Source organism: Plectropomus leopardus, chromosome 20 (genome assembly GCF_008729295.1).
Source record: "Plectropomus leopardus isolate mb chromosome 20, YSFRI_Pleo_2.0, whole genome shotgun sequence".
Taxonomy (NCBI): Eukaryota; Metazoa; Chordata; class Actinopteri; order Perciformes; family Serranidae; genus Plectropomus; species Plectropomus leopardus.
The window spans coordinates 10,542,385-10,569,301 of record NC_056482.1 but is presented as its reverse complement, the minus strand read 5'-3'; the positions used below and the strand labels follow the sequence as shown (position 1 = coordinate 10,569,301).

Below are 26,917 nucleotides of genomic sequence, written 5' to 3'. Positions count from 1 at the left end.
CACTGTTGAGTAGGGATGTAGTGGCACATTGATCTGTTTCAATATATAAATTAAACACTGCGATATCATCAATGCACAGTAAAAACATTGATACCTATTATCATCTTTAATATAACACTTTAAATTGTCATATTTGTGACACCATTTCTGTCCAAGCACTCCTCCTTCCTAAATATTTAAACTGTGCTAGTGACCCAGTGGCCTTTTGTATCAGCCAGGCAAACATTTGCAAGCAGCTTAGAAAAAGAAAATGAGGTTATTTACTAATATTGTCTCATATTGATCACAGTCTCCTTATTGAATCAAATCAAAATCATATTGTGACTTTGTGATAGAAAATATCGTATCGTTGTTCCAAGAATCTTTCTCAAATCGTATTGTGATGAAACCTGTGATTTAAACCCCTACTAATGCAGTTTTTCTACGAGTGGCTCCCCACTTTGTCTTGCACACATGCACAAGGACACCTAATCTACAGGTGGCAGTAACGCACCGCCTTAATAAGAAACATGAATGTGCCAGCAAAGGCAGTGAAGAGGAAGACTGCAAGCCAGGCAACATGAATGCAAACAGTGAAAGATTTCAAATAATCAAAGTGTTCAGAAAATCAGCTTTGCAAATTTTACGTAGGAGAAAATGCATTTGACACGTTTAACACGTTTCGAGGATGCACACAGTGCACTTTGGTGAGTAACTAAATGTTAAGTTTTTTGTGAACTGTATATTAAAATGTTTGCGGTCTTACTTAGAAGCTGACAAAAATAAAAGTCCTAGGCAGCCAGAGAGGAACCGAAACTTACAATTTAGGCATTTAAGTCAGTAGTTTATTGAAGCGTTTACTGTACCTTGTGTTAGTTATACAAGTTTAAGTGAAGTAACACTAACCAAATAACATCACACTGCAAAAAGTCCTCACAAATATACATTCAGACCTATTTAAAACAACACTTTTCAAAGTTAAATGTAAACGATGGCCGGCAACAAAATGTCACGTAAAGAAATTCTGTTTCTTTTAAAACATAGTGGAACTTTTCTTTCAAGCCAGGGATACTCATCTTGCTTTGCCCAGGACTGGATTTTGTAGAACGACAGGAGGCCAGGGACCAGTTAATAAGAAAAACAATTTAAAATAAATAATATGTAATAATTAGCCCAGACCTCTGTCGGAGGGTTGGGCCCTTTTTCTTTTTTTGTCTATGAACAAGCTCTATTTTGATACTTTTTAAAAATGCACTTTAACACCTTATTTAGATTATTACCCACTAATATTACCTATTGTGAATCAGTTTATTTTCACTGCGAATTAGAAAAAGGTCAGTGAGCCACCCAGCAGCCTGTCTGGCCCGCGGTCCACAAGTTGTCTGCTAAACTATTGCTTCCTGTAATATTTCATGAGTCACTGCTCACTCCATTACTGCAGGTGCAAAAGTTTATCACAGCAACCACTCATCACATCAATAAACTCTGTGCCGAGAAACAAGTGAAACCATCAAGAGGCAGCTGCTGCAGACCATCTCTGCCCCACATCAGAGGCTGTGGTTTGCCCTGTATATATAAATGTCCTACAAAAAGCCTCTAGCAACAGTGATTTATTTTAGGACCTCAATTATCTTTGTACTATTTTTTCCAGAATTTTGAGAAAAGAAAGAAATACATATCTCACTGAAAAACATATTTTTATAACTCATTATGATGCTACTTTTGAAGGATTAATTACCCTTGACATTATTTCCACACTCAGACTTTTTCACTGTCAGGGTCTGAAGTCAACTTCATTCTTTCCACTGTGTGGGAGTCAAACTTAAATCTTTAGCGCCCTCCGGAGGGGAAAAGTCATATCAGGGTGGAAAGAACATTACAAACAGCTTGTGAAATTTAATCATTTTAATGAGCCACTGGGTGGAAAAAAACATTTAAAATGGTGAAAAAGTCCCCACAGGAGTTTTTTTTTTAATGTGCTGTTAATCTCATAGTCAGATATTTGTGTCACTTCAAAATCAATCTAAGATATTTAATCTAATTTTGAATGTCACAATGAATATTGAAACAAACATAAAGGTTTGGATATTGTTTGATTATTAGAAATAGTTACAGGGTTGGTTGCAGTACCACTTATTTACCACTAGAGGTCAGGGTAAAGAAACAGACGAGCACTGTGTGAAGAAGAGCCAGTGAAATTATCACTTTAAGTCATGAAAACAAGTCGAGAGTTGTAATCAAACGGTGGGGAAAAAAAGCTCTTCAACCCGCTTTGGGGTGATCGTTCGCTTAGAGGACAAATACATTTAGACAATAACAAAGCTGCAGCACAGCGAAGAGTCTGACTATAAAGATTTGATAGATACGGCTATAAAATGTCACAGCCACAAGGTCAGTTTGATCAGAGGAGACTGAATGAGCCTCAGCAGTGTCAACATCAGTATTCTTAAATTATGTATTGGTCCATTAATACAACCTCTTAAAAACCACCCCACTGTATTATTGAAATATTATATACATATGATGCACTATTGATTTTTTTTTACCCTAGTTCTAATATCCTTCCTATCCTAGTTGTATTTTATATAATGTGTGTGACACATTTAGCGTCCTGTCTGTCTATCCTTCTGTATGTCCCTCCTCACCAAAAAAATACTGTGACACTATGTCTTATTCGGTATTAATGACAAGTATGCATTCCATACGTACTTTTTACGACACAACAGCAGAGTTGACCTCAGCAGCTGTCGTGGGGCCGAACAGCACTGTAAATACTGTAATACCTACCTATTAGCCTCCAGCTGAGGAGATTACTTCTTTTATTTGTGTGGGTGTGAACAGCATGGCGGGTAGTGTACCCACTTAAGCAAAGCCATGAACTAATTTTATTTCCCTGTTTATAGTAACATAAAAGTTATTTCTAACCCATTATTAAATTGTTGTGTTACTTCCTTTACAGTCACGTCTCTTAAGACGATATACTTTCATGCAATTAAAATGCAGGATAGGAAGCCAATAAGATCCTACCATTTCCACGGTCATTAAAAATTAGATATGTTAATTCTGCTACATCTGCTAATTCTAGGCTGATCATAGACTTACTTCTCAGGGTTTCTGGCGTTCATGGGGAGCTGTAAGGTGTCCTTTTCGGACACTTTTGTCTGCTCAAGGGATAAATATGTGGAAGTCTTCACCCGCAGATTAAAATGGACCAAGAATTTTAGTTTAATTTGATTTATTCCGTTTATTGAGACAGAACAGTGCATATTAATCAGCATATCAGCAGTAGGCATCAATGTAAATATGCCAGAATAAGCGGCATATTTCATCCGTAGTCCTAAGGCAGGCACCATAATTCCAATTAGATCATTTTCTACACACTTTGACACTGTTTAAAGAAGGATCAGTCATGTAATCATGAATAAAACCCAGCACTACAGTCAGTAGTGCTGGGTTTTATAATAATTTACTGTAGTGATGTTTTGTGTGTATTTTCCACACAGATGTGCGTATTTAAAGACCCACGCAGTGATAGAAACACTGTGGTGTGTGGCATCGGTCAATACTATATAGTTGTTCCTATAAAAGTAAACATTGAAATAAATAAATACATATTAACAACTGTCAGGTTTATGTGAGCCAAGACAAAAAATATGTCCCTAGAAAAAAAAGAAAAGCAAATAGTATGATGTTCTGGTTAATTTATCAAGGGCAGTGGTGGATCTTCTTACAGGCGACATAGGCAGCGAAAATATATAATTTTATTTTTTTTCTATTTTTTTGTTACCAAGAAATTGAACATATTGGAAACGGTGATTTGGAGTGTATGTAGAGAGCATTACAGTATAAAAAAAGGAAAAAGAAAAAAAGCCTTCCGGGCGGCGTGCAAAAACAAGAGGACAAAATTTGCAAATTTTCGCATATTGTGTTCTCATATTGTTTGTTATTTATTATCATTGATTGTTAGCTAAGTTTATATGTGTTGATCTCTCATTAAGGTTAATAATTAATAATAATAATAATATTTTGTGGGGTGTAGATTGGGGCCAAGGGAAGCTTGCCTCGGGGGCTTGCTGAATATGCTAGGTCCGGCAACCATTGACCATTGTGCTGGACTATATGGAGAAAGTTATCTATCACAATATTTTTGATCAAATACCTTGATATCAATATTGTGAAGATATTGCAGGGTTGGCTGTTGTTGCTTTCAAAATATATTTACACAACAAGATTTTTGATAATCAATCATCATGTGGATATAATGACTAAGTGGATAAAGGCAAATAAAAGAGCTGAAACCGGCTTGTATAAGTTCAGAAAATTACATCCATTTACTGTAATGCAGCCTTTAAAATCAGGAGAGGACGACAGTCAAATATTATTATATTATAAAGTGTAAAAAAAAAAGTTTGAACACCAAAAATGAATGGGTTAAATTTGATCTAATTTAGTTTAAATATAGATTCGACTGTGTAAACTTTACTCAGTACTCACGAGTAGAAAACAGTTGGGCCACCGGTTAAATCGGAGACAGGAGAGCTTTTTGTAGGCAGACATTTTGACTCGTCATAGTAGAAAAAGGACAGGCGTAACCGATGACTTACTGCATTCCATTTAGATTAGTTTTTTCCAGGTTGCAGGTGTTGTGCATGCTGGCTCACTGTCGCTATCCAACTTTATGAAACTGAGTCATCATTAACAAAATCAGTTTCACCTGTGTTTTTCTCTTCTATGTCACATCAAAATGTCTGTTGTGAAAAAGATCTTTGGGGTTCTTCTGGGTTTTTTGTCATGGTTTTGGTGTTATTTATATTACTATAGGGTTATTTACCCAAACTGAAATAGAGAAAAATAAGAAAACTGTTACAATTGATTATAATATAATTCTATTATATAAATCTAATCTATTTTATCCCATTGTCACGATCCTTACTGACATCGTCTTTCCTTTCTCTAACCCGAATCATCACAATTACATACTTGACACCAACCCTCAACCTTAAGTCTGACCAAAATGTCCTCAATTTCCAAAAAAATGTCCTCATTGTCAATTTCAAATCTCAAATTGGTCTTTGCGAAGATATGAAGATAACACTAAACACACAAACACACGCGCACACACACTGACACACATAACTTGGTAATTTTCTGAAAGTAAAACTCCCAAAGAAGAGCAAAGTTCAACATTTAGTGTCTTTATAAAACAGATTTGCAAAATATAGCCAAGGCTCATTCATTTAAATATGCATAAATAGCAAGAAAATACTTTCCCATTTCAATTCAAATCATTTTCGAACTTCTTTATACACAAATCAGAGATGAACATTATATGAAAAGTGGGGCTGAAACCCTCTTGATTTGTTGCAGCAGAGAAAACACAAGCATACTGTTTTGCTGAAGCGGCAGTTTGATTAGTCAGAAATATACATCCTCTGAAGACACATATTCATAAACATTAAAACAAAGTCTTATTCAAGTCTGTGAAATATCAAAGTACACATCTTTGGATGGATGCCTTTTAAGATCAATATATATTTATTTTTATTTTTTTTTACAGCAATGCAACCGTAATTAACACCACCATGGCCAAAAAGTCTATGTACAATAGTGCAGACGAGGAGCTTAAATCAGAACAAGGCAGTGAAAGGATAATAACACATTATCAAATGTCCTGATTTGTTTAACTTCAAGTGGGTTCCCTTTGTTTTGGGATATCATTAGATAACCACGTAAGGATTGGACATACTTACAGGACGTGTGCCAGACTATGCCCTGCTATAATAAACAATTTGTAATGTTAGATTTGAAAGCACTGGTCCTCTGAAACACTTAAACTCAACGATGCAAAATAAAAATGGCCCTTGTTTGGATAAAGGCTTGTTTATGAAATTATTTCAATTTTACTACTTATTTTCAACTCCATTTCTCCTTGTGAGACTGAAATGTTTTAAAAACCATTTTCCTTTATCATTTGTTTTACATTCATCATAGTCACTAATTCAACATTGTAACAAAAGGTGTCAGTTCATAGATTTATATTTTCTTGCATATAAATACTTGTCAGTATAAAAGCCTCATCCCATCTTGCTTCAGAGGAATTATGTAGTTTTTGAATTGATAGCATTTTTGACAACCTTGCAGATAAATAATGCAAATAATATATATAACAGCATTCAGATTTGTTTTCCTCTTTAGCAGTGTCAAACTGTTTGCCTCTTTTTAAATGCTATCAAAATATTTGTAAACAATTATTCAACATGACATCTGTGAAATTATTTAATTAGACTCCCACTGCCACATCAGCAGGCTTCAAACGGTTCATTGATCTCACTTTCATTTTTTTTAAAAAGGTGCTTTAGATTCCTGGAGCAGAACAGACACAGAGATTAAAGAGACTTTCTTTCTTGTCCTTTTTACTTCTACAGACCGCGGCTCATTTGGCCGGCTCAGGGATGGGTGGAGCACGCTCCAGTCTCATGGTCCAGGGGTCAGAGGTCGCAGCATAAAATGGAGAGTGGGTAAGCACTTCTTCTCCAGCCAGAGCAAAAGCAAACACTCCCCTCTGCCTCCCTGCTCCTGCCTTCTCCTCCTCTGCGACGTGCTTCCCCTCTGCTTGCCGTTCCTCCCTGCTCTCCCTTCCCACACCATCCCCGCTCTTAAATCCCAGACCCCTGTTGCTGAGCATCTCCCCTAGTCCGTGACTCTTGACTCCCTGGTACGCAGGGCTTAACCCGTTCTCCTCAAACCGGTTGGTGGCAGCAGTGGGGGGGCACAGGAAGTTGCTGGTGGTTGTGGACCGCCAAGCAGCTGGTTTCCGTCCTCGCCGGGGGCGGGAGATGCGGCAGCTCTGCCTCTTGATGTGTCGATGTAGGTGGTCGGACCGTGTGAAGCTTTTGTAGCAGTGCTCGCACTGGTATGGACGGACTCCCGTGTGGATACGCAGGTGGTTCTTCAGGTCGTAGTTGTGGACAAACTTTGAGTTGCAGTGGAGGCAGATGTAGGGGCGCTCACCTGTGTGCTTCCTCATGTGGATCTTGAGTTTATCTTGTCTGAGAAAAAAGCAAAACCACATGTTTTCATACAGTGTGTCGTGGGTGGAAAGGTTAACATAAATTACCACACTGCATTTCTCTGCCCTTTTAGATCTTGTTACAAGTGTGTTTAAAAGCCAGTAAAGATGATTTGCCTTCACTGACAACAGTAAAGCTCAGTAAAACACAGTTGGAAAATACATGTATGCCAAAACAGGAGGATGTTGGTGAGTGAGCTATCACTGATGCAAAGAAACCAGTGGAGGGGGCTTTCCACTAAAAGCTGTTTGATATTCAGATTTGGTGAAAACAGATTAACCTCAGACAAAAGAGCATGGGGTACTTTTCCGTTAACCCAACTGTTTTACGTAACCTGGTGCTTTGAAGTCACAGGAAAAGGAAGATCTCAAGTTCTCTATGTGGCTTATTAGTAAGAAAACACTCGAACTGAAGCGATGATGAGGTGTTAAGAGGTGCTGCTCAACATACCTGGTGAATCGGACTTCACAGATTGTGCACATGTACGGTTTCTCTCCCGTGTGTGTCCTCATGTGTCGTGGCAATTTCCCTGCTCCTTGGATGACCTTGTTGCAGATCGGACACTGCTGCGATGCTTTGGGCTTCATCTTCCTCTCCTCCTCCAGCTGCCAGGGAGGGAACAGCGACCCCAAGTGGGATGCAGAGCTTAGAAAGCTCAGGTACGACCGGAAGTCAGCTTCATCCTTTATTGGAGCTAGAGCGTGACCTTCTGATGGAACCGACCCAGCGTTCATAGTGCTGCTCAACCCCGAGTTGACAAACTCCTTGAGGAAGTTGCCGTGGAGCAGACTGAGCGGGATTTCCTCTTTCATCTCCTCCTTTATGATCTCTCTTTTCACAGCTAGATCGAGGGGCCTGGAGGCCTCGAGCGGTGCAGAGGCAGGGAAGGAGTGGGGGAGCCTGGTTTGCGGCGAGGCTCCGGCGTGGGGATGCTGGTGGTGGCTGGGGTCCAGGAGCTGCTTGGGGAAGGACGGGAACTCGGTGGCCCACATGGAGGGGTAGAAGCCGGGGAGGAGAGGAGAGAAGTTGGTCCTCCTGTCCAGTGTTGACATGCGGGGGTACAGCCCCTCCTGGAGGAGAGACTCGATGGAGAAATCCTTCAAAACCCGACTCTCCATACTCTCCTGCAACACAAGACAGCATCATCAGCGTTTTGAACTTTATTATATTATCGCAATGAAAACACAAGATCCAGTAAGCTACCTGTTTTCCTCTCATGGTGTCCGGAGACTGTGACTGCGACGACTCTCTGTGCAGGTCAAACTGCTGGTGGTACGTGGAGGTGCTAGGAGGCGGCGAGTCCTCCGTCCCCGGAGGTGTCTGCTCCCCCCTGCTCTCCGACGACTGCAGCGACCTCTCGCTGACATTGTCCTCCTCGTCCTCCTGCTCGTCCTTCCGTGACCCCTCGTCCTCCTCTTCATCTTCCTCTTCCTCCTCCTCCTCCTCGTCTTCCTCCGCATCCTCCTCTTCCTCTTCTCCCTCCTCCCCTCTCTCTCCTCCACCTCCGCCGCCTCCGCCCCCGCTGTCCATTATCTCCAGGCAAACATTTATGATGCAGGGAATCTCCAGCATCTGAGCTGCGTTCAGGATCTCTTTAACGTTGGACGCCGTCACAGTCAGAGTTGAAGTGTAGGCGAACTCAAGTATCGCCGTGAGTGACTCTGGAGCCACAAAGTCGATTTCGTACACGGCCGCTGTGTGATGATGATCCCCACCGTTACCTGTGGCCACTGTGAAGAGCTTCTTGAAGTACTGGCTGCAGGCGGCCAGGACGGAGCGGTGGGTGCGGTACTCCTGGTCGCGGACGATGAGGATGACATCGCAGAGCAGGCCGTCACGACGCTGCTCGTTGAGGCTGCAGAGGACATCACTGCTGTGATTCGGGAAGGGGATCCCGATCAGATCCTCTTGTCTGTGATGAACCATTCTCCTCTCTCTGTCGTTGCTGCTTGTCTATAGAGGAAGCAATAACAGCGAACTGTTTAGTGATACTTGCTCAAGAAAGTCAAAGTGAAAAACACATAATGATGTCGGACCAACATTTTGCTTCCAAAAGCCTTCAGTAATTCTCTCAATTTTTCTGAAATGTCATAAGCTCCTGGATATCTTTCAAAAATCTGCAAGGTCATTTAACAGTTCTAACAGTTTTGAAGATATTTTAAGAATTTTCGAGATTCTGTGGTCCGTCTGGATAGAAAAAATAATTCAGTCTGCCACACGATAAAGAAGACTTTTAACATGTTTACAGAGTTGAAACTCTATTTTCTAATCCATAGAAGCAATTTGGTGCATCACACAAAAAGATATGGCAATGCTATTATGAAAGAAGACATGAAATAATAATAATATACGTAATACTTGACAGTAAAGCTTCTAAAGATTTGTTCATGTCTAACAAGTAAGTGTCAGGTCTCTTTTGTAAAAGAGACTTTGACCTCAATGAGACCTGCTGAATAAATAAAGCTTGACTGGCTAATTTACAAGGAGATATTCCACAAGGGCAACATGTGGGTTAAGATTACATAGTAGAGACACGACTTGGGAAACGAGCAAAAAATATTTCTTAATGTGCCACAAATTGAATATTTTTTGTTCCATGTGAATGAAAGACTTTTTTAAAAAATCTGAAAATACAATGATTTATTTCAACATGATTTCCTGTTGGTGTTTGAGGATTAGTCGCAATAATTTTCATAATGGGACCAAGCAGTGAATGACAGTTCTCCTTCAATATCATAAACATTTGAGTTATCACAAGGGCGAAGCAGCAGGGATTCTGCTGAGAAGGAAGTGCAAACAGGAAGGTGATAAGGGCATGTAAAAGCAAATAACGAAAGGGTTCATTATTTTAAAACATTAATTTAGAGAGCGCAATAGCAGCGAGCGCACACACACAGGCTCTATTCATGAGATGAAAGATTTTCACAGAGCGCTGATATATATATTCAGGCTCCTAACTGAAGCTGATATTGTTAACAACAATGAGTGACAGTCTAGCTTTATTAAAATACACCGTAGGCATGCTTGTTTGTGTGCCATCTGTGCAGCAAAAGCAACAAGTGGTAAATACAGCATGTCTCATTTCGAGCAAACATCACATCGGATAATATTTATTCTTGAACGTGCTATCACGATTTCATGTGTTGAGTGAGTTAGGGAAGCCCATCATCTTGATAAGACTCTCAACAACAGGGTTGACATTTCTCTAAATAATTTTTTTTTGACACTTAGTGTTGAGTGCGTGAGAATTTGTGTGATAATGTGTCCATCCTTCTTGTCTGTCTCTACCAGATACGAGCATGAGGCGAGCTGATACCTTCATTCGAACAATACCAGTGTGTTTTGGATGTGGTGAGAAATGAAGAGAACGACAAAAGAGGTCAGATTGTACTCTAGATACTGTATCCTGTCAAAATGCTTACTTGCGCACTCTATCCCCTACACGCTCATTTGATTTGCTGCATGCTGACTAAGATCTCAATGCACACACAGATCTCTCCTCACTTTTCTTAAAACCTCCATCCCACTGCCGCCTGAGTTCCTACCTGTTGATTCACTGTGCTGTTGTTTACAGTCACAGTGATAAAACTTCCTCTGGCAGACTGCTCATTCATTCGCATCTATGAATAGAGCTTAAACTTAGCTGTCCACACTTGGTGGTCACCGGAGGCATGTGTAGATAAATACTTTGAAGCGGGCCCGCTCACCACAGCTGCATTGTTGACTGGCTCTAAATGGGCCAGCACGGAAGCCACACGATTTAAACACACACACACACACACACACACACGCAAAAACAGAGTGTCTTACTTTTGTGCTGCAGGGGATCACACCAGAGGAGGAGTAAAAAAAAAAAAAAAAGAGAGAAGAAAAAAAAAGAAAATCCCTTAGTTCACCTGCAGGTATACAACTTGGATACCAATCTTACATGTAGTTTATTCTTGTCGATCTTGTTGCTAGGTAACTGTAGCTATGTTCATGCCATTGATACAGTGTGGTCATAATTAAAATGTCTATAGAGGGAGTGATGGTATAGGATAGACCTATAACACAGAGCTACCTCGAACCACCCCAATGGGAAAGCTGGAACAAAAGAGAGACGGAGAAAGTTGCCAGCGAATGAATTGATATATTTAATAGAAAGGGAAAGAGATCTATATTACATTTCATGCAAACACTACAGTGTAGTGCACGTACTGTAAACTCAGGTAACACACACCCCGTTAAAACTTCTTAAACTCATTCTGTTGTGTTGCCTCTACAAAGACAGAGCGATATCCCTTTTCTATTATATTTTGCACCATGTGTACAACATCCATAAAAGTAATGAGAAGAAGGTGAGAGAATCTCCAGTGAGAGAGTTAAGGGAGAGATCAGATGGCCCTAAAAGTTCCCTAACAGGTTGCACAAACACCAGCGGAGGGGCCCCTCCCTGTAACAGCCTGCCAAGGCAAACAATAGTGCAGAGCTTGGAACAACACCGAGTGGATAAGAGGGAGAGAAAGAGTCAGACTGGGAGGGCTTGGCGAATCCACTGTCATTCGTTTGCTCTCGATCCATCCCACCCACTCCTGGAACTATGAGACACGTGCTGCTGTTGCTGTTTGTTCGCCTGGTGCCCCGGCGAGCACCACTCCCCTCCGTTCCCACTGTTTGCCTGCCACCAGCTAGCGCTAGCTCTTAGCGGCCGGCCCCTAATTACAATGTTGAGAGGATCTAAGGAGGATGTGCCACATAGACAGGGAGGGGAGGAGGGCACAGCTTTCCCACCACAAGGTCCTGGAGCGACATTTCATCAGCCAAACAGCCTTAACCCTTTACACCCCCACTCACGCCCACACCCCCCTCCACCCATCAGGGCAGCCAGGGTGGGGACGCCTCGTGAAAGGGCTCTGATAATTACTGTTTAAGTCATTTGGCTCTTCATCCATCATCCAGCAAAGTCATGGAAGGACAACTTTTTCTTTATTGATAAAACTGACTCGTTACAGCAACCTGCCATTATGAGGTGACACAAATTTTGGAATAAATAAATAGTGAACGTTTTGTAGCAATCCTCCCCTATTTCTGTTTATCACACATACATCACTGAATTAATTTACTTAACAGGAATTTCAGCTCCATGCGTGAAAACTATTCATACTCAGTATTGGCTAAATTATTAAACTGACCTCTAATGGACGGTCTTGGCTTTCTGTCTGTCTCTCTTTCCTGCCCGCCTGTATCGGCCACGTCTCCTCTCATGCCTCACTTAGTCACTAACACTTTCAACTCAGCACTCCCACCCCAAATTATGTGTCACCTCCATTCAGCGTCGTCTTTCTCCCAAGAACTTCATCTGCTTTCCGGGCTCTGACCACCACCACCTCCTCCTCCTAATAATTCTCCTCTTCCTCCTCCTCCTCCTCCTCCTCTTGCTGCCCCTGTTGCAGCTGTATCATCATTATGCCCTGAGTAGAGCGGCTAACTTGTCCCCAGCCCTGACCGCTCAGGCCACAAATCAGCAGCTAATGTCTATCTCAACCCTTGTCACAGGCAGACACTCATTTGGCCTGTAAGCTACAACACCCAAAGCCTAGTTTATCCCTGTCAGGCCAGTGCATCCACCTGACCCACATGCTAAATCACCGGCAGCCAAAGTTTACCCCTGTCACCAACTGCCCATAGCAAACACCTGCTAAACAACTGTCACAGATGGACAATTGCACAGCCAATAATTTATAATATTGACAGCCAAAATTCACTCCCTTATTAGGAGAAGGCATTCATTTGACCTACTGTGTAGGCTAGTCCATTATCACCAGTAAAACACCAGTGTACCTGTTCCTAGAGGAGACTCTTCCTTGGTTGGCGTTTTAAATGACAATCGTCTGGAGCCTATAGGTCGCATAGGGGGAGTTTTTAAATTAATTGCTGTCAGCTTGAGGAGGTGAACAGTATATAATGCCAGTTATACTAAATGGGTTGGGTATTTACCTTTGCAATAATGATGAAATGTCAGGGCCATAGTCGAGCATTTAACCGCACAAGTTTTGCTTAAAGTTGAGGCTTGAAACTTTTTTTTATGTGAAGTTTGGGGCACATTCATTTCACACTTACACAGTTTTAAAAACAAATAGTGTTGGGAAATTGAGTGCCGCCAAACACATTATTAATGTAAGTATAGGCTGATTTATATTAAATAATATTAACATTTTGGTAGAAAATAGGCCTTCCAGTTCAGCATATTTCCCCAATTTCAGCAGCATAAACCTCACTAAAAACAACAGAAATTCATTTTAAAATGTTTCAATGAATGTATCATTAAATTCCTTATTATGATTTACTTTTCATGCCAATTACTCAAACAAATAATCATCAGTCTTATGCCTTTGATTACTATTAATTTGTTTTTATTTGAAGTCTAAAATAATTACATATTTGAAGGCAACTCTGAATCTGGTTTTTGTGGAGGCCAATTTAACTTGCTCGGCTCCTGAAAGAGCCAGTTCGCACTAAGTGTCATCTCTTGAGCCTTCAGGGGGGCCCACAGCTACACACCATTATCTCTCTCACTCCCAAAGTAAACAAAAGTTTATTGTTCGCTGCTGAATATCAGTTCAGTGATAAAGAATGTTGTTATTAGACTATTTGCCATCTAACGGACAGATTATTTTTAAAATTTAAATGACCTTATGCGTTTCTACGTCTCTGTTTGGTCTGAATAAAGACCCCTAAATGAACAGAAGGAGCTTATACTCCACTACTGCAAGTGAGACGGTGCGATATAAAAAACATCTACTTTTTAAAGCCAGAATAGTATCTTTTTATAATTTAGCCTTGGTTAAAAATGTGCCCTTTATTTGTTTTTTTTTTATATTCAAAAATGTATCCATGGATCCCATTATAACATGTTGAAAATTAAAAAACAAAAGAAGATTCATAAGAATTCAAAGCCTTTATTACTCTATGACAGGTGCAGGTGAAAAACAGATTGCAGCTAATTAGATATAACCAGAGTAACAGTATGTGATTAAGCAAGCCTATAATTGGTATGACATTGATCTGTAATGAGTTTCCTGTCACAGTTAGTGAGCTTGTTGAGCAGGTGTCTAACTACAGTTTCTCTTCTAGAGCGACTTAATAAATGCTTCATTATCTGACACAATAAATAAAGTATACCCTGAATTTACATTTTGATATGCAGACTAATTTTCTCTATTTTATCCCCCACTTATACCTAATTGTACAATGCAATCGTTTTTATGTTTCTGCGAGTATTTGGTGAGTACAAACGAACTAAAACCGTGAATTAAAAGCAACAACTGATAAACAATTTAAAGGCTATACTGGTCATGGCATTTTGTAACTACATGAGGTAAGAGGTCTATAAGCTGGCTGACAACAAGCCTGTCGTAAACAGTCATTTTCAGCTCAGCCTCAAATCCATAACATGTTTTTATTTTGTCCCCACTCACAAACATCCCCTTTATCTTTATGAATTACCTGAGTGTTTATTTTGGATTTAACGGAGAATGTCGCATAGATATGGAATATCTAACAGTGCAATCTGTAATTACTGCTGGAGACAAAACACATACTTAAGCCCACTTAAACTACTATGTTTGACATTTCCAAGACGTGCTGTTATGCTATAAACGCACATGCTATTTCCAGAATTTTACGGCAACAATATTTACACTACAGCCTAAATAATTACATGAATCATTAAGTGACTTTATTGACCTGTTTGCACCTTGTCAGGCCTTTATGATCTAGTGCAGCAGGGCTACAACACTCAAATAAACACTCTTTAAATAGGGAAATAAGTGCTGCACATGGGCTCAGTGTAACATGACAAGTGCGAGCTTGTTCACACACACACACACACACACACACACACACACACACGCACGCACACACTGAAACAATGTGACAAATTATCATGGACATATGCGCACAGACACACACCCATGTGCATGCTCCAAAACTCTGGCTTCCACATCAGTTCACACATGTCTTGATACGTTCCCCAGCATTCCACAGCTTTCAGCGCCCGTCACCTACCGTGCCTTCAGTTTCTTGATTCCCCTCACGTGTCTTTGTATTTCCAGACTACTAAGAGGCTCTGTTGCTCCTCGCTTGACCTCTCAGCATTGCCCTCTCTAATTGAAACACAGCTGCCTCTCTCTTTGCCAGTCTGTCAATCAGTCAGCCGCGCAAAGTCAGTCCATTCACAAGCTCCTCACACCGGCCACGGATGCCCATTCACAAAAATAAATAAATAAAAAAACACCCGAGGAGGAATATCCAATGGAGAGAAGCAAAAGCAGTGCAACAGAGGAGAGCAGAGTGTGATTCTTGGGTCTGTCTGTGTAGCAGAGTGGCTAGTGTGGAGTTAAGAGTCAGGCGCACTGTTGTGTGTGGCTCATGTAGGACGAGCGAGAGAGTGAGAGGAAGGGAGGGAGGGCAGCAGCACTGCGCTGTGGAGATGTCGCACCACTAGTTTTTATAGCAGGGTGGGTAGCTGGAAGATAATAATACCCCATCCTCCTCCACAACACAAGTTTAAGCGCACTGTGTAATAAGCCCATGGCGCAGACACCCTCTGATTTAGGTCAGACAAAATGAATTTTTAGTTGTGTTAGAGTGGATTTTTGGTATAAAGGGACCGGGGCAAAGGAACTTGAAGGGGTTGTTTGGGGAGACAGAGGGAGGGTAAAAAAAGGAAAGGAGAAAGGGAGGGAAAAGTTGGAGAACTATTTTGTGCACCTCCGTTGGTTAGTCTGAAGCTGAGATGAGGAGATGGACAGGACTTAAAGTAGTCAAACAGAAGCAGAAACACAACTTTAAGCCGGTTAGTTTCAGTTTTACACCTATTTAAAATGGAGTCATGCTACTCATTTTTTTAAAACTCTATCATGAAACAAACATTTAACAAGCTTTTTGAGACCTCCGTACATGCGTTCAGTTTTTGTAGGGTTAAAGACGGGCAACTATAACCATAAACGTACAATCACAACAGACTAATTACTGAAAACACACGTAAGACACTTAACAGCCTCAGAGCGCCATAAAACTGAACGATTCATTCAATGGGTGGTAATATGAAAAGAAATATTACTTAAAAGCTGACAATATCTGAGACAGAACTGAACCACAGACGCTGAAAAATACCACAAGCAGTGTGCAGACCATATCCTTTTTTGTTTTTTTTCTAAGCCAAGGTTTCAAAAACCAGGTTGAGGAGAGCAGAAGGCCAACGTTAGTCTTGTTTTGAGTCAGAAAGCTGCTGAAGCAGGGTAACAGTTGGTGAGCACACCAGCACCACCTCTATCTGGAGGAGGAGGAAGTTTATGCAGAAGAGGTGTAGAAATAAGCCACTCTGTGTAGACTTTAGTATAGACGAAGACACCTGTTTAGCAGGAGTTTGGGGACGTATTAAACATCCTGAAAATGTGAAGAGAGTTTGCTGTGATGAGTTCATGGCAACAAAATGTAAATGCACAAACTTCCTCAGGTTGTGTCAAAGTATATGTGTGGGTGTGACACAGGGAGAAACAGAAAGAGAGAAAGAAAAAGGGAGAAAGAGTGTTTCCTTTGCTTTCACAGGCAGGCCAAATGTTATGACATAGCACATTCACAGGATCCGAAACAACCATCGAGCTTTCCTGTGTGACATCATTAAACCACACCCTCTGAATACTTAATTGTTATGGGGTTTTTTTTTAAATGAAGTTTGCTTGCTGCAGGAAGGCTGCAGCTCCTCAGTGATATATTTTGCACTTAAAGATGACTGCTGCGAACCTAAAAACAAACAGTTGTACAGATAATAAAACTAAATTTAATAGCCTAACATACAATTTAGAACAAATCCAAGCAGGTTTTGTTATGTTGTTTATAAAGGTAGTACATGCAGTCAACCATTGTTATCTCAGTGGTTACTGGACCTTCAAACCTACCAAAATCTTTCTTACCATCCATAAATCAAAACCGACAATCAGACCGTGAAAGCAGTCAAATTGTGTCCAGTTAACCTCCACAAACAAGTAGACATCAGAGTGTACATCAGACTGCTATGCCCACTTCCCCTTTGGGGAAAACATGGACTAAAGCAAACCACAGCCCATGCCCTGGTGGTTTACACTGTTTTGTACAGGGTGAGAGCGGAGGCCAACTCACATTGGCATCTAGTATATATAAACGGGGTTAGCCACTAACTGCTAGCAGGCCAGCCAGACGGCCAGAAAAACAACATTTGCCATCTCATGAGATCGGCTATCTATTCTAAATACTCCGCTGCCGTCATAGCAGCGCTCTGTAAGTGGTACCTGTGTGAACTGCTTTGTTCTGAACTCTGTAAAACTGCAGGATGTGGTGCTGCAAGCTACGATAGGCCATGGGCTTATGGTGCAGACATGCAGTGTGTAAAATACACTGATGTGCTCTGCATCTTATTTTTCCAGGTGGGGGGTGCTCATAAAAGTTTTCTGACCTAGTGCAATGTGCACACAGTATAGCATGGCTAAAAGGCAGATGTGATGTGTAATAATTGCAACAGTTATATAATACCAGAATGAAACCAATTATATTATTGTCTAATTAGGGATAAGACTGATCTTGGTGCTTCTGTGTCTTATGTTTCTGTAGTATAACCATCAGGCCAAATATTAATTCCCCCCCTTCTGTTCTTTGTGACTGTTGGGCTACACCAAGACGTGGTGAGTCTTGTCGCTCAGTCTGAGTGCTAACACTCACAAAACATGAGGACTCAAGGGGCTGAGTAAGAGTCATCTGTTTTTTCTGTCTGTCTTTCTGTCTGGCGTCTTCACGTACCTGTTTACTGCCACCTGCTGCGCCCAGCAGGATACACGTACCAGGGCACCAGATTGGCACTTTGGAGGGAGGATGGGGTGTGAAGCGTCATTATATAAAGTCGATATCATGGACTTTGATGCTGTACAATATCACAGGCGGCAAGATTTCTCTAATTAAACCAAGAGCTCACCAGAATACCTCCCACTGTATTGTAGCAGCAAAATTCACTACAGGCTTGTCATTATTATGAATTCAGGTCCGGGTAGGTGAAGCCCTAATAGCCCTGAATACTGATCTATTAAAACAAAAAAACAAAAAAAAAAGGTTTCCTCTTCATTACTTAGTCTAGAAAGCTTCAGTGTCGGATCCGAAGACAGTTAGTAGCTTAAAGTTGAGAGAACCAAAAAACGTTCATAACCAGCAGCGACAACACCCAGATGGCTGGTATTGTTTTCACACCAAAAGTCCATTGCAGCTGTCTATCTGTGGACAGATATTTTAAGTGTGATAGCTTTATAACTGTGCAGGATGCAACCACAGAACTTTACAGGTTTGTAGTTAAGATCACACTGAAAGTTGAGTTTGACGGTGGGTTTGGTCTGAGCAAGGCGGCTTGAAGTAGGGTGTATGAATTAAGGAATGGGCCACTGGCCCCCCCACCTTACGCCTCTGGCCCACATTTGTTTTAATTTGTGGTTCACTGTACCGCGAGCTGAAGTGATCCCATCACAAGATAGTCTCTAGCTAAAAACTGTGGATGACATAGTTAGTTTAAGCTACAGTATGCAACTTTTTAAGGAAATTTGACAAACATTTTTTTTAAAAAATTGTCGCTATATCCTCAGTGTAGTACAACAAGCAGATAATGGTCCTCTGTCTCATAGTGACGATAATGGCATTTACAAGAATCACAAAAACAACCAATCAGAGCCGAGGAAATCTGTAACACAGCTGTCAATCAAGTAGGCAGCACTGATCAAATATGAATCAAGATTCTGCTACTTGTGTTGCCTGTTTCTCGCCATAGATGTTTGTAAAAAATGGTATGCAGTGCTTGGTCTCTTGGAACTATTTTTTACAAGGCGGTCGAGGCACGCACACATTTTCCCATTTTACAGCTAAACAGTACAGTAAAATATGTTTCTGAAAACATTTGTAGACAAAAAAACAATGCAGTGAGAGAATTTTGATTCGTATTTGATCAGCGCTGCTTGGTTTGACAGTTTGACCTCAGTTCACAAGCAGTGATTGACTTGATTCACAGCTGCTCTCTGTGAAAATGACTTGCAATTGGCCAAAGTCTCTTGTCTGGGGCTAGATTTTTAAAAACAGAGCTGAGCGGAGGTGCAGAAGTTTAGTGTTCTTTGAAACCACTTGAATCACAATATGCTCAAAGTTTATTATGTGGTTTTTGCCCAATGATGCCAAAATTGCACTGCCTACCCAAGGTTTAATCATGTGAATTAAGGGGGCTTGTTAGCTCCACAGCATTCACCCCTAATGCTGTTTTTGTACGTAACTGTCACAGCATCGCCTACACAACTTCTTTTACTTAATGAACAATACTGTATGTTCCAAATATATTGCAGAGTTTCCACACAAAAGGAAAAACAGTGGTTTTAGGAAGTGCTCCAAGAGACATATATTTACGTTCAGGTGACAAAGCCCTTTAGCGGCTGTAGTAATTATGGCTCTTGTCTGTCAGGAGCAAAGGAGGAAGCCAGGTGACTTGCTATAAAGTGAGAAAGTCTGCATAGGTTGGAGGTCGGAGTTGGTAGATGGAGTAACAACACATAGACTTGAACATGGTAGATAGCTGTTTGTTTCCTGTTTTTAAGTGACAGTAAGTGTTGTTTTTTCAAAAACATGAACATGATTATCCTTTAACTCTTTAAAACCTGGGCAAATTGGCTTGACTTCTTTCAAAACAATGGGAAAACAAGGTGCAAGTCGAAAAGAAACGACCATTTGTAAAAAGTACAAAATAAATCACACACACACACAAAACACCCCTCCAAACAAACAACAAAAATGTAAAGTAAAAACAGAAAGAAACAACCCTAACAAGATGCTTGAAAATAATATTAATTATGTAAAATAATTTAAAATACATAATGATGATACAATATGATAATTGTTAATATTAAAGTTCTGCAGACTTTTTTCCCAAGCTTTTTTTTTCTTTTTTAAATAGTTTTCTAAATCTACTTATTTCTTGCAATTTGAGGGACATTTCTTACCAAGTTGCTCATTGCCATTTTTCCCATGTTCTGTAAAAAAATCGTACCAATATGCTCAGAGTTTAAATGTTTTAATACTTGAGAAAAGGGAACGCAGCACGAGAAAAGTGATGTTGATCCAGCTTTCAAAGGGTTAACCCTAACTATGTCGGTTTTGCAATTAAAACTAACCAAACCTTAACGATGGCATTGTCACTTCATAAACTGATGTATTTTTCAGCAGTGTTTTGGTGGACAAATCGAGTATTTTGTTGTTTAATTTGGAGGACTTGTTGGGATAACAGCCCACATTTTCACACAGTCTCTCTTGGAAGGAATTCATATTGTTCCAGTCATTTGTACACATCAAAAATGGCAGAAGTAGTTGTGTTCAGAATTTAAAAAGAACGTGAGAGAGCGGTTCAAAACATGCTCAAAATTATGTGCCAATGTGTACACAGCAAAAAACGTGGAAAAAGATTTCAGAGAAGTACTTATCAGACCTTCCCTGGATTAATAACTGCAGAAAACCTGACTCTTGCCCTTTACCCTGGTGTGTCAGAGGCCAGGTGTGGCCTGGTGTGGGAGAGAAGCAGGAAAGGGAGGCAGTCATCCCCCCACAGTCCAGAGATAGAGCATCACAGCAACCTCACAGTTCTACACCCCCTGTCTCCAGTCCAAGGACGGAGTCAGACGCACAGACGCAATGTTGCTTCAACACAAAGGGAGGCAGGCGTGTGTGCAAACCTACTGTACGCTCTGCCCTGCTCAGTCACTGAGACACACACCTATCTGTCAGGTCATTAGAACTCACCTCGGAGCATGCCATTCGGGTGAGTGAGGTGAGGGCGTTTCCTTTCTGCTGACCTGTCTGTTCGTTCTTTAACTTTCTCTTGTTTTGTCTTCTTTTCAAACATCCTAATCAGTGTCGGAAGCTTTGCCAGAAGGGAGGCAAAGTACACAAGCTGCATATTTAGGGCTGTGAGTGCTGAAGTAGGCAGAGTCACAGTGTTTCACAGGTGGCGTTGTATGAACTCACTGCTGTGTGCGAGGATAACTTGAGTGTCTGCGGCGATGTTTGTCGAAGGCAAATATGATTACTCTTTACGTCTGAGGCCACTTTTATTATATGGGAATGTATTCTGGATCTGAAAGCTTCCACCTAAACGTACAAGGAGTCAAAGCTCCCAACACGCTGCCTCTGAATGCATTTCAGTATTGTGTTGTGTTCATTTGATCTGCTTGGTGTGAATATTTGTGTGCGTGTTGGGAGGGTCGTGGGGTGAATGAGGACAACTCCTTATGGTGATAACGAGAAGGAGGCCAGCCTTGGCGGGACAGCCTCTGTCTGCCCTCAGGTAGTGTGTGTGTGTGTATGCGTGTTTGTGTGTGTGCGCGTATGTGTATGTGTGTGTGTGTCAGCAGGAGAGCCCTCGGGCACTCTGGCACCTCCTAATTAAAACCAGTCAGGCTGCAGGGCAGGGGAGACAGATGCCTGTCATGACACACATACATACACTCGCACACACATGTACGAGGTGTGTGGACTACATTCAACCACAGGCGTGATGCGTAGGTCAGCTATTTTTGGACCCGTCCCACCCACTCAGGTATCACACAGGTAACTAATCTGTATCTGACAAAACCGACAAAAGAGGAGAAATCACCCGAGCGTAATTCATGCTAATAGGGCTGCTAATAATCCAAGACAAAGAATATTTGGACATACATGAATGTTTTTGTTACCTGACTGGAGTTTCACGAGTGAATCCATTACTTATTTTCAGCCTTAGGTTAAAACAAATTTGGCTAATTTGGTTTAAAAAAATCAGCCAATGAACTCTCATTAGTTTTACCCGCTGGAGTATGGCCAACTTGTTCAACAGCGACACACTCACACACACTCTCACATGCAGTCGTGATCCATAGTAGCTTCCAGATTGACACATCTCTCTTTCTCCCCGGCACAGAATGAGACATAATTGTGGTGAATGTCTGTTACCTGCAGAGTCTGTCACATTTTATCTCTGTTCCCCCATGTACGGCCCAGAGCTGCAGGCGACCACATATAGTACTTAGCAGGCTAACTGCTGTTTGTCTGGGGTGGGTGGGTGGATCAAGCCATGCTGCTCTCCTTTCTCTCCCAGTGATTAGATAGCATAAGCAGGCCAGCTAGCCTAACCCACACACTCATGTCTCTAAAACTGCCATCCAGCCCCGCTTTCTCTCTCGCTGCCTCTCACACACAGGTGGGTGGACCCACTTATTCAACCCAGATCTTTCTTTTAGACATTATGAAATCGTGCTCTTTTTTTTTTATCCTTTCTTCTTTTCTTCATCCAACACCCCGATGCTGAATGACATTCAACTCTATTTCCTGCAGATCTATTTCTACAAAGTACAGCTTTAATTTTCTAATTTAACAAGTTATAATTTTGTCATGCTGAAAATGATGTCTCTTTGCACTTGTCACTCTGCTGAGGCTAGGTGGGTTGCCAGTGGTTACAGGGGCCTACTTTCTATTATCTAGGTAACATTCAGGAAACACCCACAATTTGTATGTAAAATGCCTCATTGCACAAGCACAATACAAACTGTGGCAGCCACTGACATTTCAGATGAAGAAAAGTATGACAAACATTTCTCTGATGACTTTGACCCTACTGGGGAATACAACAACCCTGCAAGAGACATTTCCAATATGATTTACTGCAGATAATGCTAATAGTTATTACTACTACAGGTACTATAGTATTATAAAGAATTCATGAGACAAAATCTAAATGAAAAATTAAAAGTTATTGTGGCTCAACAGCTGCCGGTGTGTTGCAATTAAACAGATAAGCACATCGATATTTCATTTTTTAAATTATAAGTTAAGTTATAAGTCAAGATATTTATTCCAGTTGTAACTTTTTAATACTACAGCAAAATGTTGTTTTTATTATAATTATTATCTTATTTTTTTACCCCAAAATCATGGCAGTGGTCATTTCGTAGGGGACATGAATTTAATTAATTATTTGATTAAATTTAATTAGCCTTTCTAAATTGTTGATTTCGCCTTGATTTTGAGCCCATTATTATATCTTTTTTTAGGCCAAAATGGCAGTTTTTGTTTAGGAAGATGAAGTTTTATTTCATTATTATGTCCTGTTCATTTAAAATATATATATATTTCCTAGGGGATCCTTAGAGGCCAGGGGGCCTTATAAGCAACTGCCTCTACTGCTTCATTCTAAAGGGCCAGCTAGGGATTTGTATGCAAATCAAGATTAATATGAACAAATTTCATGCTGCAGTTTCTCCTAAGTTGCCAAAGAGTTACTCTGGGGCACGGTGGTGCTCCAGGTGACGTTGCTGTTAAAGTATGTGAATGTAATCCATCATTGTATTAAAGAAAACTACTGAAAAGTAATTGAAAGCAGCAGCGGTGGCAGAAGGAGAAAATAATAAGAGAATCGTGGAAATGGAGAAATTGTAAACGGAAAGAAAGAATATAGCTTGAAAAGCGGAGAGGGTGCGATCGAGCCGACCTCTGGGAGTGCGAGTGCCTGCCTCCCTGGCTGCTTTGTCGTTTGAGCCAGGCGCTGTGTTTCGTGAGGAACGCAAAAGTACACAAATCCCACAGAAGGAGCTTTTTTGGCAGGGCTCGGGCCTCCCACCCACGGCAGCCTCTTCAAGCCTCCTCCCATCCTCTATTCATCTGTGAGGGGCGGCTTACTCACCCAGCCCAACTCCACACACAACAAAACCTGGACCTCGATCCTACGGAGGAGGGCGGACACGCACACATGCACACACAAACAGCTCCTCGGCCATTGTGTACATACAAACTCACATGCGTACATTAACCTGAACTTAAGGGGTCCTTGGAGGTGAGCTAATTGGATGTTGTTGGCTTTGATTGTATTCTGTCTTAGCTGTCAGAGTTTGATTTAAAAGACAACTGTGACGGGATGACATCTGTGTCATGGGAGGTTAAAATCAGATTGTGTGTCCCCCGTGTAACAGCATTTACACAGGCATGCCCACATGCTGTCAGGTGGAAAGAAGGCGTGTGGACTCACTCACTCTGTCAGTCTCATAATGAACACATTGCATTGCTTTGCAATCACAAAGCCGCGTCCTCATTCACTTAAGACGTTCATCCAGGACACTGAAGTTTATCAATCAAGTACTTGTGCACTCTCACACACATATTTACACACTATGGGATGTGTTTTTGTACTAATACAAGCTCAGATCCTTTTTATTGAATATAAGCTTACGTGTGCAGTACGAGACTGTACAAACATGAATGAAATGTGCCTTGGGTAATGTTTGTTAAACACACAGATGTAAGAGAGGCCCTGTTGCAAGGATCAGGTTCAATTGAGTTAATCCTTGAGAGAGATAGAGGCATTGGAGGGCTGCAGTCAGGGTGTGTGACAAGAGTAGGTGTGGTAGTGTCTACTAAACTTTATCCCCATCTAACTGCCACTGTGACAGGAAGAGAGCTCTGTAGGTTATGCTTGTGTTTTTTTTTCATTAATGATCAGTGCTGATAAAGGTTTCAGACTGAAGCATGTCTGTTTATCTGCTTTTAGTATAAAAGTTTATCTGCTTTTAAATATTTTTTAAATGAAAGTGCCGCTTACTTTTTTAAAAAATTACCTCACCACTATACAGAATGTGTAGAATATGTAGAATTTGCTTCAAGTAAACCACATTTTCTCTTCTAGTTTTTCATGATTTAGCCATTACTTGTTTGAAGTACCCATATGAACAGCTCATCAGTAATGTGATTCACTTGCCCTAAAGTTGTGTTAATTCAATTTTTGCCTGTTTTAGACCATAACCGCTAAATGAAATGGTAGGTGAATAGCTGCAGTTGCTTAACATAAAATTTCAAATGTGTAGTCATCACCAGTTTCTCTGAAATTAACCACTAAACCCCCAAGGCAGTGTCATTCTCAATAACAGGAAAAAATATTGGTCATAGAGCAAATTCTGATAATTCTGATAATCATTTATTATAGATCATAGATTCAAAGATGGAACAATGCATATGGGTAGATTTCAACGGGGGGCACAGGGGACATACCCCCCTTAATATTTAGAACATGTGCTTTTGTCCCCCCAATAAAAGCATGAAAATAGCAGAGGTATTTTATTTTTATTTACAAAGTTAAGGACATTTCCTCCATAACTTGATGCATAAAGATTCACCAGAATGAAGGAATTTAAGTGTTTGGCGCACAAAATGTCCTGGAGAAGGACCCCAAACCCCCAGTTTCATATGTGTCCTCTTCCGATGCTGAAACAAAACTACGCCCTTGGAACAATTTTCCTTTAATATCACTCTTAAAGGTTAACAGGTACTAATGCTATTTGATGGGGGAGGGTAATAATCTTGTATGTCACACCTCTGCCCCCTCATGTGTCACAGAGAGAAGCCGAATCTGATGTGAAAATTAGTCGCTAACTGATGAATGAAGTTAAAGTGAATTTAGCTTCCCAGAGAGATGTCATCCTGTTATCACTGCTGTGTCAGTTAAGAGATGTGACATGTATTACATATCTTTCAAGTACTCAGGCAGCTTCTTGATGACAGAATTGCAACGGTGACGAGACAAATTATCATATACAGATCTAAATCATGCACGGTAAATCATGTTGTTTTACCAGCTGCTGCTGTAATTGCAAGTAAAACTAAAAAATGATATCAGTCTTTCAATCTGTTCCAGCTTTGTCATGCTTTCACTTGCTTCCTCCTCAGTGTCTGGCTGTTATGTGAAGGGGGAGGATTTCATTGTGAGCACATCTGTTGCAAGCCACACACGCAGGAAATTTTGTGTACAGCGCTGAGAAAAGCTGGACATCCCTTTTCTTACCGTATGTCCTATTATAGAAAGTTTGAGGTGTGGAGCTGTTTGCAACTTAAAATGGGAACACGGGGGAACCTGATTCTACAAAAGGTCAGCCATCCTTCAGTCTGATTCTGGTGCTCAGTGGGTAGCAGACAGCTCTTGCATGCTTTGAAATTTTGCCACAACATATAGACAATGTGCACCTTTCATTATGACTTTTTTAGGATACCAGCATATGAACTAGTAGTTCTGTATGAGGAAGCATAAAGAAGAAGAGGGGGAAAGAGACAGCAAGATGTTACTGACCTTGTAAGAGAAGAAGTTTTGATTTCAGTTCCTCTCTCGCGCACTCAGTCCCTGTCAGGAAGCTCAACACTGTCTCAGAGCCAGGCAGACTTGTGAAAGAAAGTGAGAGCGGGCAAGATAGAGACTCAAATTTGCTCTGAAGGTGTGTCTGTGATTTGGGGGAGTGAAAAGGTACCGTTCCACGAAACGGTTATCTAAGAAACGCAACAAAACAAAAAACTGCTACACCCACCAGCCTCAGCCAACACCCCTCCCTCCCCCTAAACCAAAAGTATTTGGCAGCGTTCCCTACAAGTCCACCTGTGCTTAGGGGAGGGGAGTGACACGCACTCACACTCACTGGGCCAAGCCTAAAAACGTGCTTGCAAGCTTGGACTGCACAGTATGGTTATGGCTGGGGATAGGCAGAGCTGAGCTATGGTGCTAGGGCTGGAGGACAGAGAGGGTGGAGGGTTGCTGGTAGGCCTGACCAGGGCCTGAAGGTCTGGAGCCAGAGATGAGGCTGCAGAGCTCGAGTAGAGGCCAAGCCAGTAGCAAGATCTGGAAGCACTGAGAGTGGTAATAAAACAGCCAAACTGATGTGCAGCTGAGATTTCAAACATAGTGCTGGAAAAAAATTGGGGAAGAGGTTGTTGTAGTATAATGCAGTATTGTACCAGTGGGTGGGTCTTTGCCTGTGCCAAACAGGAGCTAG

At 41.1% G+C, this 26,917-nt stretch overlaps 1 protein-coding gene across 2 annotated transcripts; it reads right to left on the bottom strand.

The window, feature by feature from the left end:
• Positions 1-5,158: 5,158 nt before the first annotated feature.
• LOC121960285 (zinc finger and BTB domain-containing protein 7C) lies at positions 5,159-26,303 on the bottom strand. 2 transcript variants are annotated; one of them, XM_042509941.1, is made up of 4 exons: positions 26,224-26,303; positions 8,253-9,002; positions 7,500-8,173; positions 5,159-7,028 (listed from the first exon to the last, which is right to left on the bottom strand). In XM_042509941.1, the coding sequence occupies exons 2-4, from the start codon at positions 8,973-8,975 to the stop codon at positions 6,413-6,415; spliced, it is 2,013 nt and encodes a 670-aa protein (XP_042365875.1). In that variant the 5' UTR covers positions 8,976-9,002; positions 26,224-26,303; the 3' UTR covers positions 5,159-6,412. The 2 variants fall into 2 exon arrangements, with proteins under 2 accessions (XP_042365875.1, XP_042365874.1); XM_042509940.1 differs by lacking the exon at positions 26,224-26,303 and adding an exon at positions 15,096-15,478.
• Positions 26,304-26,917: the final 614 nt, after the last annotated feature.